Source organism: Falco naumanni, chromosome 1 (genome assembly GCF_017639655.2).
Source record: "Falco naumanni isolate bFalNau1 chromosome 1, bFalNau1.pat, whole genome shotgun sequence".
Lineage (NCBI taxonomy): Eukaryota > Metazoa > Chordata > Aves > Falconiformes > Falconidae > Falco > Falco naumanni.
In genome coordinates, this window is record NC_054054.1 from 101482902 (window position 1) to 101500584 (window position 17683).

The 17683-nt window shown below is 47.5% G+C and overlaps 1 protein-coding gene across 3 annotated transcripts in view; it reads left to right on the plus strand.

The window, feature by feature from the left end:
• CALN1 (calneuron 1) overlaps nucleotides 1-17683 on the plus strand; it is a 130135-nt gene that overhangs the window by 8240 nt on the left and 104212 nt on the right. For all 3 annotated transcript variants that reach the window (XR_005830684.1, XM_040613271.1, XM_040613261.1), the window contains exon 2: nucleotides 6293-6417. Coding sequence is in view for 2 of the 3 variants with exons in the window: in XM_040613271.1 (XP_040469205.1) it covers nucleotides 6300-6417 (118 nt within the window). In the remaining variant the exon portion in view is untranslated. The remainder of the gene's footprint in view (nucleotides 1-6292; nucleotides 6418-17683) is intronic.

Sequence of the window (17683 nt, forward strand, 5' to 3'; positions counted from 1 at the left end):
GGGGATCAGCCGAGGCCGTAGTTAAAAAATAACAAACAACTTTTGGGTTCAAAACTGTCCCACTGTGTTCTCACATGTTCAGCTTTCAGAAAGGAATTAGTATATTTTATACTTGACCTGGCATCCTCAGCTCTTCCTTTCTGCCATGCAGAATTCAAAGGCAGCTGTGAAGCATCAGTTGTTTAGCAATGTGATGTCTTTTAAAGTGACCTTCCTCTTCTTTTTAATTTAAAATTTTCTGGAGAAGGTGGGGAAAAAAGCAGCACAAAACCATCTGAAACTCCTATCACTTTGTAGTCCTCAAACCTGGAAGTTTGTTGCTCGTGAAGTGCCTCTGTGGCACTACATCCACTAGGCTTGTCACTCAGATCTTGTTTTCTGCATTTCAGAGGACTTTTTTCCCAGTTACATCCTTGAGTGCTGAAAATGGTCTAAAGTTTGTAAAGTCCTTTTACCCACTGATCACCATGGGGAACTTTACTACTAGTATCCCAACCCAGCATCCTACCAGGAAGGAGATCTCCGTTTTCTTGGTCATTGTCTGAAATATGGGGATATTTTCTCAAGGTTATGCCAATAAATAATCACTCTGAGCAGGAATGCCATGTATGGTGTGATAAGGACGAGGGCAACATGTGGGTATGGAGGGTCAGGGCAGAAAGTGGTCCCTGAGCACCACTTTTAGTCCGTACCTGTATGACCACCAACAAATGTGTAGCTGAATGAATCTCACATGCATGTGTGTACACTGAGGATTCAGGTCGCATGTTTGCAGTCCATATGGCCTTGTAAAAGGTATGAAATTAATCTGGATGGATTAATTTGCTGAAAATATCATGTGTGTCAGTGCTGGGTCTGGCTTCTGATAAGTAGCCCTCTTCCCAGAAAGTCGGAGCACTCCTGTTTTCCAGAAGTAAAAGAAAAACTCTCAGAGGAAGCTTTAGGGCTCACTTGCACTCACAGCCCAATGACTTTGCATTACAGTCTGAGGAAATTTGGCTTCAAGAAATGGTCCGGTGTGTTTACTGCTCTGTGCAGGCTGCAGCAGGGGACTGGGAGCAGGGAGGCTCTTGTCTTTCCCTTCCTGCAATAGATCTGCTTATATATAGCCCAAATGCACCTTTCCATGTGTTTTGGGGGATTTGGCTATATTGGTATCAATAGTCAGAAAACACAAACTTCCTCAAAGATTTTCCTGTCTGGGAGGGGGTATTTTAGGGCTTTCTTTTAAGGCTGCTTATCCACCAGCACTGATTTTTCTCAGCCTCAAGGCGCCCTTCCAAGACCCACTTACGTTGGTTTTGTAGCTACAGAAAGAGCCATCTGCCTGAGCACACTCCCATTCCTGTGTCTTTACGCGCCTGAGCTGAGATTGATTAAACGAGGCTCCTGTATTTTATTGCAGCAGCTTAAATCTTCACACCTCATTACAGAGCCCTGAATGTGCTCCCCTTCATCTCAGAGCTGCTCCTGATGCCAAAATGAGACTCTTTGGGCCCTTCAGACTTCCCTTTGATGCTTGGGCTCATACTGCATTTGAGATGCCAAGCTTTTGCACAAAATAAATTTTAAAAAAGATCTTTAAAGCTATTGTTAGCAACAGGGAATGCAGGTGATAAGGGACAAAGTGACTTAGTGCTCTTCCTAGCAGCAGGATTTTCCCAAAGCCACATGTCTGCAACAAAACACTTGACTTGTCTCCCCTTAACTCTACCAACTGCAAACGCAGAGATGGGGATTTAGTCCAGCTCAGTCACTCCCATGCCAGAGAGCACGAGCTAACCACGACCCTCAGCTGTTCCTGCCTCCTTGGGAGAGAGGGCAGGGACTAGTGCATGGACAGCGATGAAAGGAAAATGTACCAGAACAGCAATGAAGACTCTTGGGAAAGTTGGTTGTGTCCCCTGACTGATGCGTCATGGCCAGAGTGTGGAGGATCAAATAGCCCAGGAATTTCCCAGGTGATATTCAGGGTCTATTTGCTCTGCTCTTCCCTTTGGATCGAGCTAGATATTACACAGCCTACCTGAAAAGATAATGGGAATTGTTCAGCTCTGGGGAAAAAGAGATAATTTTTTCAGAAGTTGTTGCTCTTATTTGTCTTAGATGTTGTAATGTTGCTCTGCCCAGGGACAAGCATCTTTAACACCATTACTTCATTTGATGAATTTTTAAAGGGTTTTAGAGTGAGCTGGGGGACTTTACAGCTACTGTTCCAGTTTCCTTACCATCTGGTTGCTTTATGGATTTTTCTATGTTTTCCTGTATTTTTTTAGCCGAGTTTCCTAAGAAAATGAATCTTACGCTGTTGTACTGCATGTGTGTGCTTTTCCACCCATGTATGTGTGTTTTCCCCCATTATCAGCTTGAACCCTCCACTCAGCCCCAGCCAGATCTGTGGGAGAGATGGACATCTCAATTTTACCGTCTCCCCATGTTTCCCCGCCAGCATCGTTTCTGCCTGGTCTGTGGGGCGCCTGTGGGGTGGTAGCTGCGGGGCTGGTCAGCATCCAGGGCAGGGACCTGTTAGCCCAGGTCACGTACAACCTGCTGGGCAGCAGCCAAATTACAGCTGAGTAGAGAAGGGCAATACACGGTATAGGTGTAACAGCCAGGCAGTGCGGATGATGTTGTTTGTTATGTGTCTGAGGCTGTAAAACCAGGATCAACTCCTGGGCATTATTTTGTGTGGCACGTAGGAGAAAGGTTAGCAAGAAATCTTTTCCAAATTGGTAACTACCAAGGGAGATCCTGGATCAATGCATATTGATCCTGATTCTATCTTCTTGACTGATATTTAAGCTAAACCTTCCAGTTTAATAGTCATGTGGATTTTCAATTGGGTCTGCAAGCCTTTTTAGAAAACATATCACAAGAGCTGGTGAAGAATGCAAACCAGAGTGAGTGTAGACATGTGAGCATCGTGTAACTGCCTTTTTTTCCTGACGGGAAATTGCTTACGAACATCTTATAAATTTCACAAATGTGGTTGTGCTGAAAGGAAAGAGCGAGGCTGGCAGTGCTGCTGCCGGGCGTTACGGGGGATGTAACCTGCTGGTGAGCTTGGCACAGAGACTGAAACCTTGGCAAGGTACCATGGTAACATTTCCATATACATGTTTATGGGTTCTTTGAGGGCTTTTTGGTTAAATGTCAATGTTTTCATGATATTATTCAAGGAGATTTCATTGCTCCAAAATCCCACTATGCCTTTGAAAACTGCTTTCAGTTTGCAAGTTGCTCAGTAGAAAATGTGTCTGTCTCAACTGCTCAGAGATGGAGAACAAAGCTCACTGCATAGCTGCCTGTTCGGAGGCTTGTTGTATAGCTCTGTAAAATGGGGCAAGACCAGGGCATCTTCCTCATTCCCACCTGGAGGAGGCAGGTGCACATCACTGCAAATTGAACACAATGAAGGGACAGAAAGCTGTCGGCACCCTGTGCTCTGGCACCAGCACCTGCTGCTGAGCGAATGCCTGGGCAGAGCATCACCATGGTGTGGGATGGAGCCCATCAGCACTGGTTCACTTAGGATTTGAGTTTACCCATGGGCTCAGCTGCTACTGGATGGAGCAGCCACAAGCAAGCTTAAGGTTACTGTGTTTCTAACACAGACATTTTGGCTAAATTAAAAATGAGCCTGGACTGATCTTTTTCCCAGGCAGGCATCAGGCACCTACGTATTTCGATTAAGCTCTTATATACGTTTCAACATAGGGTACTTTGCAAAGGGTACTTTGCAAAGTGTGGTGCTTTTCTTTATGAACTCACCCACATGCCACACCTTGCAATGACAATTTTTGCCATTTTCTGCCCCTCGTGCAGGCTCGGTTTTGAAAGCAGACTCCCGTCTGCAGGATGCTGAGCGCTCCTGAAGCGTGGCTGCACATCCTTGTTTGGACATCTGGTGCTGGAGCTGCTGCTGGTCTGGTTTTGAGCATCTCTTCTTAGGAGGGAGGCTGAGAGCTGCTGAATTCCAGAAGCTCTGCATGGTTTCCATTGAATAATATTACAGTTAAAAAAATTAAAAAAATAATATATATATACACCCAGGAAGTATAATTTAATCCAGAATCTCTCACTGTAGGATATTATGGATGCCCCCCCCCCAATACTGAAATGCATTATAGGATCACAGGTAGGAGCTGATTTTAAGCACTTCAGCCCACAGGGAAGATGCATTGTCCTTTTTTTTTTTTAAATGATTGTATAAATGAAGGCACAGAAAACAATTTCAGAAATGTTTTAGTCCACCTAAATCCACAGCTTGCAGCTACTCCGACCATGGGTGAGCTCAGGGAGTGTAAGGGCTGAGCTGCCTTCACCCAGGAGCCCGGGCAGGTGGGTGCTGGCATCAGCCCCCAGCCCCATGGGCTCATCGCACGCTGCATGTGCAGTGCAAGCTCACCCTGCAGCTCTGCCTGGGCTGCTGCAGGTGTTAGATTTAAATCTCTTTAATTTGACAGGGTTTTGAAAATCAGTGTAATTGCTTTTACATTGGGCCTGTGATTATTGAGAGAAAACACGGATCGACTGCTGCCTGAATACTTTGTGATGGGACTGGAAGCTAATGAGGATGGTGCAAAGGGCTGGACGTGTCTCTCCAGCCCTGCTTGTTGGGACTTAGAGTGGTACCAAACCTGGCATTGCCTGGGTGTCTCCCTGTGGGTAGGTAAAATTCCCGTCTTAGAGCAGAGCAATATGTCAGAGTGAGCAATATATCAGAATGAAATACATTAATTGGCAAGTGGTGGGAAATTACAGATATGCTTAATGAAAAAGAAAACCTTGTTTACAATTTCTAATGTGCTGCTGAAGAAACTGGCTCCCAAATAAAAATACTTAAAATTATGGTTAGGATTTATTTACATAATTACTGCTAGAGAAATTCTAGGTACATGCTAAGCAGTGCAAGAGAAACCTCATGGCTGTTCTTTGCTTTCCTGTCTCGAGGTTAGTTTGCTCTTGGTGAGTCTATCAAAGCTTTTACTAACTCAGTGAGGCAAGAAGGCATTTGTTATAAAATTAATGTATATATAGGTATATATATATTTGTTTTATTGACTGTGGTAGGAACATATGGCTGAGTAAGAGCCAGATCATCCTTGTAATTGTAGTGTTGGCTGGAGAACGATTCAGTAGGTGGCACTTATCTCTGTATGGCAAAGCAAGCTGATGTCCCAGCGTGGCGGTAGTGAGAGTGCCCTTGGAGTTTGTTTCCAAGGGTCTGTGTCCCCCCACTGGTGCGAGGGAAATCTGCCAACGTTGCCATATAAATTTGTATTAATGGTCCATTCCAAACCATACCACCCAGGGTGTCCTGGCCACCTTCCAACCCCTGTGGAGACCCTGGGCCGGATCCTCGGCTGATGTCTGGGTGGCTCTGCTGATTTATATCTGCTGAAAACGTACAGTGTAAAATGGAATAGGCCTATGATGGGGCTGTGCTGATTGAAACCAGCCAAGGGTATGACAAATCTTCCTCTTAATATTTCAATTGACTTTGGCAAACTTGCCTCTTTCTTGTGTATCCTAAATCAATGTGTAAGTGCTGCTGACAGTAATTTCCACTTTTGTCTGTGCAGATGGCTGCCCTTCACTAGGCTGCGGTGTTTATACCTGCTAAGTTTGCAAACACTTTTCTGCTACAGCCTCCCATTGAGCAGTATTTTTCTTAGCTGTCATAGTTGGTGAGATGAAAATGTTCTTTGTTGGGCAGTGCTGGAATGTGAATTTTCTTCTTTCAGCGAGGGCCACCGAAGTCTGGAGCCGAGGCATCGGTATGACGTGCATGTTGCTCAGCGCAGATGCTCTGGGCCGCGGGTCTGAACCACCTTTGAGGTCGAGATGCTCCAGAGCAGGGCCTGAGAGATGGCATCCAGACTGTTGCATGGCTTTGAAAGCCACGCTGCTGGATGCTATGACTTTTTAATTGCATGTCAGTGACCCCTATGCGCTATATAATTACTATGAAATAACAAATCTCTAGGCTGAAAGCTACAGTATGAGTTCTAGAGACTCCTACTATCCTAAGGCACTGCTGCTCTGTCTCTGCTAGCTCTTGTGCGGCATAAAGAAAAAGCTGCTGCTTTTTTGTTTGTTTCTTTAGCTCATGTCTTAGACACTAAATATAATCTGCTTCCATCAGTCATGCACCCAGCTCCAGTGCGCGTCCCTGGTGTAGGGTGCTTTCGTCTAGCTACTCTTTCAAGGCAAGCTATTCTACTGTTCAAGTAAAGCAAAACCAAATAATTAAAATTACCTTTTCTCTTCCCTTTTCTCTTGTGCCCAGGGAGAAGATGCCATTCCACCATGTAACAGCTGGCTTGTTGTACAAAGGCAACTACCTGAACCGCTCACTCTCCGCTGGCAGCGACAGCGAACAGCTAGCGAATATCTCGGTGGAGGAACTGGATGGTGAGCGATGTCATTCTGGTTTTCCAAAGGGGGCTGGGAACGGGGAAAGGCTTGTTTTCACCTTTGCTGTAGCGTTGTCATGCAATAACCAGAGGTATTCTCCTTGTGAAGCGAGGAGCAAATGGCAGGTCAGAAGTGAGATGGCTCAGAAGATCGGGGACAAAGAAAAGGTCCCTGACCAAGGTTATGTTGAGAGCTCTAGATTGATTTTAGCCTCAGATGTTGTCCTTCTGCTTAGAAATAAGGCAGCTTTTTGAAAGAGTAAGGCTACTTTTTATGGGTAAAACTTAGCAAGAGAAAAAGTTAGGCTAATATCTTTTTATAAAGGAGTCTTTAGCCCTTCCTGGGAACCTGCAGAGCTGAAACTTGTCATCCTAGGAAGTCTTCTCATTTGCTTCGTGGCCTTTCAAATGTGGGGCTTCTCTCTGTGTCTCAATATAACAAGATGCACGGAGGTTGCTTGTGACTTAAGAAGCCAGAAAGAGCTTTAAAACTCCCTTTTCCAGGTCAGCGATTGAGAGCACAGACCGGCCTCAGGCTGGCAAAGGCTATCAGGAAGGTTGTCCGCATCTGCTGCCTGCAGGATCCCATAATTTCCTCCCTAGAAGCTGGTTGCTGCTAATCCCTTCTGCCCTGCAGACAGGATGTGAGGCCAGGTAGCCTCCCAGTCTGGTTCGTGGTGGGAAGGTCTCTTTCACGGGCAATTTGTGGCTCACCAGGGTCATTTCTAAGCAAAAGTTAATATTGTTGACAGCTGGTCTTTGAGGACTGTGGAAAAAATTGAAGCTCTTGGTTTGCTTCCCAGTGGACATTTGGTACAAGCCATGATCATAATCAGTAGTCTCGATGGAGAACTTGATGAGGAAGCAAGCAAGGGAACGGTGCAAGGTGGAAATGGTCCTTCCAGGACAGATTGGAGGTGTTTTGGCAAAACAGAAGGCCAACATTTCTGCTCACCCTCCCCCTTTTCACCTGTGCTTCGGTAAATCAGACTTTCGTTTTCAAGACTTTTTCAACTCAGAGCCTTTGGATTTAGTTTTGCAAGCCTTGCGTTATCTTAAGTAGAAGCAGTGTTTTCTGAGTATTTGTAACTGCTTCTCTTCTTCCTAATGAATATGTGGTGAAAGCAGCTCGCGTGAGAGATGCAACAGGAGAAACCTCTTTCAGTGCAGCTTAGCTGAGAGCCCAGGAACATGAGGCCTGCAGAGGCATCTTCTGGGCTCTTCTTCTGGGTTACAGGAGCTTCACTTGAAGATTCAAACTGGTGAGCAGAACTGGCTTAGCTTCTGTGCATCCTCTAGATGCAAGTTATGTTGCAAGGTAAAGCTTAGCTGTTGTCCCTATTCAGGATGGCAGGGGTTGGCTGAGCAGACAGGAGGAAGTTGGATGAGGTCTTGAGGTTTGTTTCAAATGCAGAGAACACGGGTTTTTCTGCTATGCCTACCCTGATTAGAGCATGTCTGCTGTAATTGCCTTTGAGATTTGCAGACAATTGTCAAGAGCTGATTCAAGTGGCATCAGGGCTGCAACCTACTGTCAGGGCCATCCCATTACACAAGGGAAACTTGTCCTTGATTTGTTCCCCTGCTGTTTGCATGGAAATAGTCTGTGGCTGGACATGGGCAGGAAGCCCAGCCTTATTTCCATCCTTCACATGTCTCCCTGCTGCCAGCCCGAGCCACGCTTGGGCAGTCTGTGGGTTTGGTGAGCCCTCTCGGCATCTCTTTCCCACCGGTGGCTCTGGGGTGGGAGCACCAGCTGTGGGAGGCAGCAGACCTGCCTGCCCCATGAGAAACCAGCACTGGTGAGACTGTGGAACGTCTCCATTAATTAACAACAAATGAAGTGAATTAGGTGTAGAGGAGCCGTCTTTTGAGAAGGCAGTAGCCGAGTCACTGCTAATGCAAGCGCTGCATCCATTTAATGTGGTCGGTGCTCCATTATGACTGTGCTATTGAATTGGAGAGCAGCAAAGTTCATTCATCTCTGTTCCCAAAGAGTATCCCCTCGTTCTTCAGAACGCTCAGGACTCATTAACTAGTCATCCATTTATTCTCTGGCTGCAAAGCACAGGCTTCTTGTTAGGATTTAGTTATATATTTTCTGACAGCCTTTTTCTTTACAAACACCTATTTTTTGAGGTCTTTGCATCTTTGCCATGCAGATATGCCCCAGTTCTTAGCCTAGCAGAGGTCAACCTCAGGCCATTTTTTCCCACCTGCAAACACAGGAGTGGTACCAAATTGATTCTGGCTAAAGCCAGAGCAGCGTAAGAAGCTGGAGATACTTTTTCTGTGTGCCAGCTACCAGAGTACAGCCTAGCCACTGGAAATTATATATGTATTATTAGGTCAGCAGTCACCGTCTTACTGTGTTTTGTCACTAATACAAGATCAGTGCCTGGGTACACTGGTAGCTGGTGAAGGAACCACTGTTCACTGCCTAAACCCAAAACAGAAATAGCCTTTCTCTGTTTAAGCATAAACTATCTCAGGGTGAGTAACAAAATGTTCTTCCTTGAGAAGTTAATGTCAGTGTATGGGAGCTTTGTGGATATATCAAGCTGTGATAGCTTGATGCCAATAACATATTTGCATTTAATCTTGCAGGCTGGGAAAGAAATGGCACATTCGTCTTGGTTTCTTTTTCAATGAGATTTTGGTCCCAAGGGAGTTCCAGGCTATTGAGGAATTCCAGTCACACATATTAAATTATTAAAGGTTTGAAGCTGAGGAAGTCAGTGGGAATTTTCTATAATGCTCCTCTGCGCTTAAGGCTCCAACAAGTGCCTGATCTATCAGGTTTTTTCCAGCAGTATTTTTTTTTTCCCCCCACGTCTAGCATTGCATGTCAGCACCATTCACTTTGGGAAGGGTTTCTGCAAATGAGGACTCTGGGATGCTGCAGGGCGAAAGAGCTGTGTAGCCTGTCTGGAAAGCAGCATGCCTCCCCCTGCACATCCCTGCAGTGAATACTGACCAATACTCTGTGTTTGCAGCCTGTGGGCGATGGGTGAAGGATAATATAGAGATCAGGACATGAAAAATATTTCTGATTTCATGTAAGGGGGAAGTCCAGAATATCTGAGCACCGTTCAGAGCACTGTGCTTAGGGTGCTGCTCTGCCTCATCTCCGACCGCTTCTTTTTCTCCGAGGAAAACTTTTCTGACTTGCATCAGCCATCTGTCGACTTTAACTCCGCTCAGTCTTTTTCCATCCTGCTTTAAATACTATGCTGGCAGCAAGGAAAGAGGCTGGAGAGATAGCAGGTCACTCTGCTGATGGCTTGTCTATTCCTAGCAGCGGTGTTTGCTATTTGTAGTTCTGTAGTAGCGTGAGGGTTTTTAGAAGCTGTCACCGTCACAAAGGGAATTAACTTGCAGAAAGCTATATTAGGCGATACTTAACTTTGTAACATCAAGTAAATGTCGAAGTTGGAAGTGGCAGGCCATCCATAACCTGTCTCTTAGGGACCGCGAAGTACGGTGGGGTCTTGGATGGATGTTATTGCCATATGCTTAGTGGTTTCTATGCATGAAATTATAAATTAAGGCAGGGAGGAACTGTTTTACATATAGATTTTCTGGCTATTGTTGGTTGACATAAAATTGTGGCACAGTTTGTGCATACTCTCTGGTTTCCACATCCCTTTTAAAACCAGATTTTGTCTTCACATTACGAACTGCTAGGGAGTATTTTTAATAAAAAATGGTGGATGGAAATAATCATGTCAAGCTTGAGTCATCCACCTCCATAGGCACTATCTAAAGGGTATTGTCAGGAGGTAAAAACATTTCCATAGTAGGAATCTGACGAATTTCACCTGAAGGGAGGCACATGCATTCTAAGCAGGATTTGCAAAAAAGTGTCTGTGAAATGCATGCTAGTCAGTGCTTAGCAGAGAAAACCCAAATGTGAACCACAGCAGCAGCTATTTGTCCAGAAAGACATTACGATAAATCCTTACCTGACCCAGATTCCTTTGAAATCGGCAGTTGCCTGTGCAGGAGGAAATGTTGCTGCATGGCAGCAGGACAGCTATTGGCATCTGGTGGCTTAGGCCACGTAGCCCCTGCCCCAGTGGGGTCTGTGCTATCTACAAGGCTTTTTCTAGGCTGGGAGATTTTTTTTTTTTTGTGTGTGTGTGTTGTAGACATCAAACTGGTCGGCTTGATGCAGTCCTTAAGGTTGAGACCCAGAGTGGAAAGGCCAGTGCATGATTTTGCCTGCCTAAACTGGAGATGTCAGCAGAGCAACGCATAAAATGGGGGGCAAAGCTGCTGGCTGCAGGAGCTTGGGGTGCAATAGCCTTCAAAGAAGGAATCTGGGGGCTTCCCTCACCAGGGGACTTTTCTGTTGTTGGAGATTATACATGACATTGCAGGACATGCTCTACCTGCTTCTTCTCAGCAACTTCCCTTCTGTCACCTGCAGAAGCTCTTAACTGGGTCACTCTTCCCTGGGCTCCTGTGTAAAAGTCAACCATGAGCGGCTTCAGGGTAGACTGGGAAACAGCTCTTGGAATAATTTAAAGGGCATGGTTAAATGATGCCCCATATGGATTTTAAATTAACAGTTGCCTCCCGCATGCCAATAATGCAGGCAGTGAGGCAGTGCCAAATGGCTTAAGGTGTGTTGGGGCTGGTTCTGGAGTCCCAGCAGCACGAGGTGGTCAGTCATGGGGCTGGGGGTATGCTGGGTCCCTGCTGGGACACACACCGGGGAAATAGTCCTACATTACATACACGGCCATGCCATCCTAGCTCTCCTGTGAAAATAAGGCCCAAATCAGGAGTGTTTACCCTCTTGTGCATGTCTAATATGATGGTCCTTAGATGTTGTAAGTCCTGGGAAGGGAGGGACCGTGATGCTGCAGAGCACTGTCACTGTGCAGTCTCATTTTGGGGGGTGTTATTTAACAGCAACCCTTGCGAGCCATGAGGACTGTGGCTGATCCAGATCCTAGTTCAGTCCTGAATTACCAGAAAGGCTTGATAAACAGTTCCTCGCTTGCTGGAGAGTCGGGGCTACTGTGTGACTGCTCGTATCTCTCTCCAGGTGTTGATTTTTCTCTGGGTCTGCTTGTTTGCTAGCAGAGATTTTAATGCCGCTGATGGGTGCAGAAGGTAAAGGGGCAAGCAGATTCCCTCCGGCCTCAACAGCCAGCTGCCTGTGCTGTGTCGGTGGCTGAGACTGATTATCTTTGGTGTCCCAGGTGAGATCAAACGGTGTTTTGGAGAAGCAATGTGCTCGAGGAGGGAAACCCAGGGGGGAGAGTCATTAGTCACTTGACTGACTCATGTAGCAGCAACAGGCTGAGTCTGCTCTGTTCGGCTTTTTGTCCATGGGAAGATAAAAGCACTTGGAAAAGTGGAAAGAGAATCAAGGAAGAAAGAGCATTCTGCTGGCGAGGAAGGAGTTGCAAGCATGTTCCCCTGGGATATGAGACATAGCAAGAGGGAGCGTGCAGTGGGTACGGCCACTCCGGGATGCTCCGCGCGTGGGTTGGTGCATGGGTCTCCAAGTCCATGCTTCAGTGTAAGCACTGCGAGCAGCCTGTTAATGAAGTGGATGAAACTGTATAAAGCTCATTTTCCCTCTTGCAGAGTTCTTTTTAAAGAGAGGTTTATCCACAGTGTCTCTGCTGTGAGTGATCATGGCTGGACATTGAATAATTTATGTCTTATATTGGGCTTTAATGGTGTTTCATGTCTCTGAATACAAAACTGTGGCATCACTGTGCAGATTCTTCTGTGGACAGACGCAGCTGTATCTCTCACTTCTGCTGTGCTCCTTCTGCTATTTTTCCAGTTGCATATTTTAATTACGGTGTGGGTTTCCTTGGGACTCGGTAGTTTCGAGTATGAAGTAGCCTTCATTTAAAAATCATAAAAAACAGCGCAGTACTAATGTTCTGCAGAGTACGACTTTATCACAAGGTGCACGTTTGCTCCAGAAAGTGTGTGTCCAGTGGAGGAGCGGAGTTGCTGATGGAGAAATTGTGGCTACCTGTCCCAGGCTGCCTGCTGACTTAGCCCTGGTGAGGTACAAGGGAATTCGCCCAGGGAGAGATTGACAGTTATAATTCACTGCGGTCTGCCCCAGCCTCATTAGCAGTCTCTGGATGTCAGCACCGGCTGGAGCAGCTGGCAGATGCAAGGTCCCTGCCCCGCTGCCGTGCATCTGGGAGGGCTCAGCTCCCCTGCGCTGGATTTGGGAAGCCTTGCCCAGAGCAGCAGCGAGGTCCTGTGTGCCGCAGACAAACAGACGTCCATCCATCCAGCCGAGCTTTTGCTCTTGGCCTCCAAGAAAAGCTGTTTTTTTCACTGGAATTAGTGGTACTTCCCACCCCAAAAAACCAATGATGTTTGGACACCCAAAGTGGCTGAGGACAGGGAGGACTGGCTCCTCCGATTTCACCAGAGAAGAAGACCATGTGTTGAGGGGTTTGGCTGCTGAGTTGCCTTAGGGGTCATTGAGGCTTGAAGATCAGCACTGGGTTTCCTCCAGCACTAGAGACCCTCAGCAGAAAGGCGGCAGAAAGCTATGGACTGGGGGAACAACCCCAAAACAGCCAGTATTTCCACCCTCCAACACTTTACAGCCCAAGCCCTACACAAGGCGCCAGTACTTTGGCAGGTTGATCCCTAGGGGGACAAACATTTTGGGGGCTACAGCCTTGGGAAGGGCTTGGAGAGGCTCTGTTCCCTCTATTCAACACCCCCTCTGCCAAGGGGGGATGTGTCACCTGTACTCCCTCCCCCAAAATACAAGAACAGACATCAGCATCATCTCTGAGGAAAGAGTCCTTACAGCAAGAGAGTATAAATAAAATGAGATTGGCTGCCAACAAATTAGAATTACAGGGACACCATCTGGACAACAATTAAAGAGATTGTTTGAACTCCAGCAATGCTGACATAGTTATAGGAGTTGGCTGGCACAAGCACGTTACTAGTGGTGGATATGGAGATATCCTTGGTCAGAGGCTTGAGGGCTTCTGGCATATTGCAGTGGAGAAGGAACCTCTTCAAACTGGAAGAAGATGGTTTTGGGGAGAGGGATGTAGACTGTGTCTTCATCCAGCTCCTTCTAAATCTGCCGGTTTTGTCTCTCACTGCAGAGATAGATGCTGCTGAGGCTTCGGTGCTCCCTGACATGCTGTGAGTCGCGCCAGGCTGATGCTCCTTGCAGCCGTTGCAGATGCTGCCCATTCACTCCCGGGCCCGGCTCTCTAACGTGCTGCCTGCGTCGCCTCAGGCCATGGGAATGGAGCAAATTCAGATCAAGAGCTAAACATGCTTTAAAAGGCATTTAAATCTTGCTGTGACACATTTATACAAATTTTAATACGGATTTTTAATTTTTTATGCAAGCTTCTAGGCTGGATCATTAATTTTACAAGTTCCTTCAATCCCTTGCCTTAAACCCCCAGCTTTAGCAAGTTACTCCTATTCTGCTAAGTGTTTCTGTGTGGACTCAGGGGTCTCATCCTTACCTACTACCTTGTTCTGCAAATGTCCCCCTAGGCAGTGACAATTAGCTGTGCATGGGAGGTCGGGGGCCAGGGTAGGGTGACTGCAGCCCACACCTGTAAGGACATGGCACGCACCCTGGGAGTGGAAGCAAAGGAGCATTTAGTGCCTTTGTCATCCCACGTCATCCAGGCATGGGAGAGCTGTGGATACAGCAGGATATTGGGGTGTTGTACCCTGTCTGCATGTGCAGCCAGGTGGCCGCCTCCGAGCACACCTTTTTGTGTTGGTCCAGCTCCCAGTGAGCTTGTTTGGGATGCGGTCAATCTGTCTGGCGCATCTTTCCCTAGCAAAGGGAGACATCAATTTCTGACCCAGGTCTGTGGCTTTTAAGGCTGAGTGAGGCTGGCAGTGCCACGGGAACAGAGATTTTTGTCTGAAGCAGCCTGGGAATGTCTTCCCCACCCTGGAAATGGAGGTGGTGGTGCTTCTTTTTTGAATTGGGTGGGAATGTGTCTCAGCTGTCTGGCTCCTTCCCAAGCTGCAGGGCCAGGGCACTGGGAAAACCTCAGCTCTGTGGAAGGCACAGCAGCTCTGGGAAGTCAAGCAGTTAGTCCCCAGCGGAAAATTACTCTGACAAGCCATTTCTTGTCATTTAACTACACAGACAGAGGCATGAACCTGGACTGGGGCCTGGGTTTAAGCTGCCCTAGACATCCCCTCCGTGGCGCTGAGTGCCAAGGAAATGGCTCTCTATTTATTTCATTTCCTGGGGCCTCCTTATCGGCGCTGGGCTTGGGGGCTGATGCATGGCTTGAAAAAGGTCCAGACAGGCTGTCATTAGAGTCAGTCAGAAGACGGATGGCTCAGCGTGCTGGTGCATCCCAGCAGCATGGACTGGAGCGAGAGGATCTGGGCGCTGGCATGGATGGTTGCAAAGCGCAGGAGCAGGATGGACCTGAGGGTCTCATGAGCGCTGCCAGGTCTCTGGTCACACAGACAGTGTCTTAGAGGTAGTCAACATTAAGCTTCACAGGTCCCTGCTTTAATTACCATGATTTTCAATACTTAAGGACTTGGAGGTTAGCGTGATGCTCTGCATGCTGTGCACGTGCCCTTTTTGTGGTCATGATGTTACGGACTGTTGGGTGTCCCTGTGAGTTGTGGAGACCGATACTTTAGCCAGGCTGTGCTTATTCACTGTGTCTTTCAGAACATCAGCTTTAATCAAGTCACAGCAAACCGTAAGCAAACGGAATCGATTCCCTTGCCTCCATCAGTGCAGCCACCTCACCAAAGAGCAAACATCTGCACTGCGTCTATGTGCTTTCTATAGAGGAACATTCAGAAATAGGTTTGCCTCCTAAATAATGAGGTTTAGGAGTTAGATGCAATTATGGAGGACTCCAGATATCTATTTTTAGTTCGTCACTGGGATGTTTTAGCCTTCACTCATCTTTTTGTGCCTCAGTTTACCTAACAGCCATGATACTTGTGAAGGGGGAGAGGAGCAATACAACCGCCACTGCTTGGGGTGCTGCAAGACCTCTGGGTCAAGCATTATCTGTGGGTCTTGCTCCCCATGCACAATGGCTTTGCTTTGACTCCCCAGTGGCTGTACCACAGTCCCTGTGGCCACAAATGAGTGCAGGGATGACTGGTGCAGAAGGGTACTGTCTTGGCACAATGCTGCTGCAAAAATGACAGGGAGAAAAACTCAGTGATTCAGAGAGGGTTCCACCTGGCTTTTTTGGACATTTTTTTTTTTCAAATGCCATGCAAAGCAATGCAATGTCAAGGTTAGTGCTCCTGGCCTCAGTTTGGCTGTGGTGGCATCTGCTCGGTGGTAGCAGACAGCATCCTGGTCCTGCTGTGTTCCTGGGCAGCAGCCATTGCCCACAGCTGCTCTTCATGAGCCTGCTCTGCTGTGCTTCGCTGACAGGGTTTGTGGTCCCTGTCCTCTTGCCCCTGCTTACAAGAAAGTGCATTTATCTTCCTGAGGACGAGACCAGCTTGCTTGGCAGAGTGAGAGGTCGCTTAGCAGGGTGCGAGTCCAGATGAGGGAAGCAGATGACAGTAATGCCGGGAATTAAACCATTAGACCTGGCTGCCTTCTCCTGCTGGCTGGAAATCTTGGTTTCCCCGTTTCCCTTGCCCAGTGGTGGGTCCTGAGACCATCTCAGCCCTAGCTGAGATGAGAAATAGGTGCAATGCAAAGGCTGGGCTTATTAAATGAGCTGTGCAAGGATGCTCCCTCCCAGGATCTGCAATGGGCGGTTTCCCTAAAAGTGGGAGGTGGGATGGGCAGAAGAGAAGGGGCAGCAGGGGAGGGACATGGGGTAGTGGTACAGCAGCAGGACAGGGCAGGATGGGTGCTGGGCGGGAGGGTGCAAGAGGGGGCAGGAGGCAGAGTTTGGAGCTGGAGAGGAGGTGAGAGAATGGGCAGCTGTAGCCAGTGCTGGATTTAGTGTTCCCAGAGCTAAACGAGCCGGCAGCCAGAGCCATGTGCAGCAGTTGTCAGCTTTTGCAGGACCCTGTGGTCACAGCCAGATGGGGACAGGGGGACGGAGCAGGAGCCCAGTGGGGAAGCACTGCTTTTTCAGCTTGACTGGCTTTGGTGACATCAAAGAGGATCAGTACATACTCTTTGAAGTCAGACTTAGCTGCTCCCTGCGAAAACAAAGGGGTGCCGATCTCCCAGGGTGACCATGACGCTCCGAGGAGCTGGATGCTGCACAGGACTGCAGCTAGCGAGGGCCAGGCAGGTACAGCGATGCTCCTGGGCATGCTGGTGAGGCACAGTGAGACCTCAACCACCTTTGCTTTTCCACTGTGACATTTGATGTCAGAGACGTGTCCAGGAGCACAGGGCATGCAGCAAAGCTCACCAGACCCAGGCAGAGAGCGGTCGTTCATGAAATGCTTTGTGAGCCTTCAGTGCCAGGGCAGCCACTGCAGGGGAGGGTGCATGGGCTGAAATCACTGCAGTTCCTAAGGCTGATGCCAATCTGGCTCGAATTATCCACTCTCCAAGTGAAATGAGTTAAAACTATGCTGGGTTTTTTGCAGACTAAGGTCTGCTTATGTTGCGGGGTGATGCTGCTCCACACAGGGCTGTGCTCCCAGTGCAGCAGAGAGGGATCAGCCAGGGGCTCTCGGGAACACCGTGCCCCTTGCACCATGTGCATTTGTGGAGGGTAAGCTGAGCCAGGACCTTGCTGTCTGCCTTGGTCTCGCATTCATCTCCACACTGGACAACCGCACCCTGGATCCAGCTGAGGGGACCAAAAGAGAGGATTGTGGTGGTGCTGTTGGGACCAGCAGCAAGATCTGTGTGAGCATCACATGAAGCAACACTCAAAATGAGTTGCGACATGAAATTGCGGACGTCAGTGTCCTTGGGGACCAACTATACAAAGTCCTGGCAGCATTCAACAGAGGGAACAGTAGATAGGACTGAACGTCTGTCTGGAATTTTAATGGGTTTGACAAGTAGTGAGCTGCTCAGCCCCACACTGTGTCCTGCCTGGAGCCCAGGTGCTGCAGGCAGCACTGAAACCCTTTGCAGCAACAACCACAAGATAAGTAAGAGCAAGAAAAATAACTTTCAGAAACATCAGTATTTGGAATTTTCAATCTTTAGTATTGCACACAATCAGAACGATTTAGAACAGCACACAATCTTTCTTAAAATGTTTCCTTTATTTTGGTAAGAATTCTTTAAAAAAAAAAAATGTCAAAAAACTCCAAAGCCTTGGTAGCGAAAGATATTTATGTCTCATGTTCCTGAA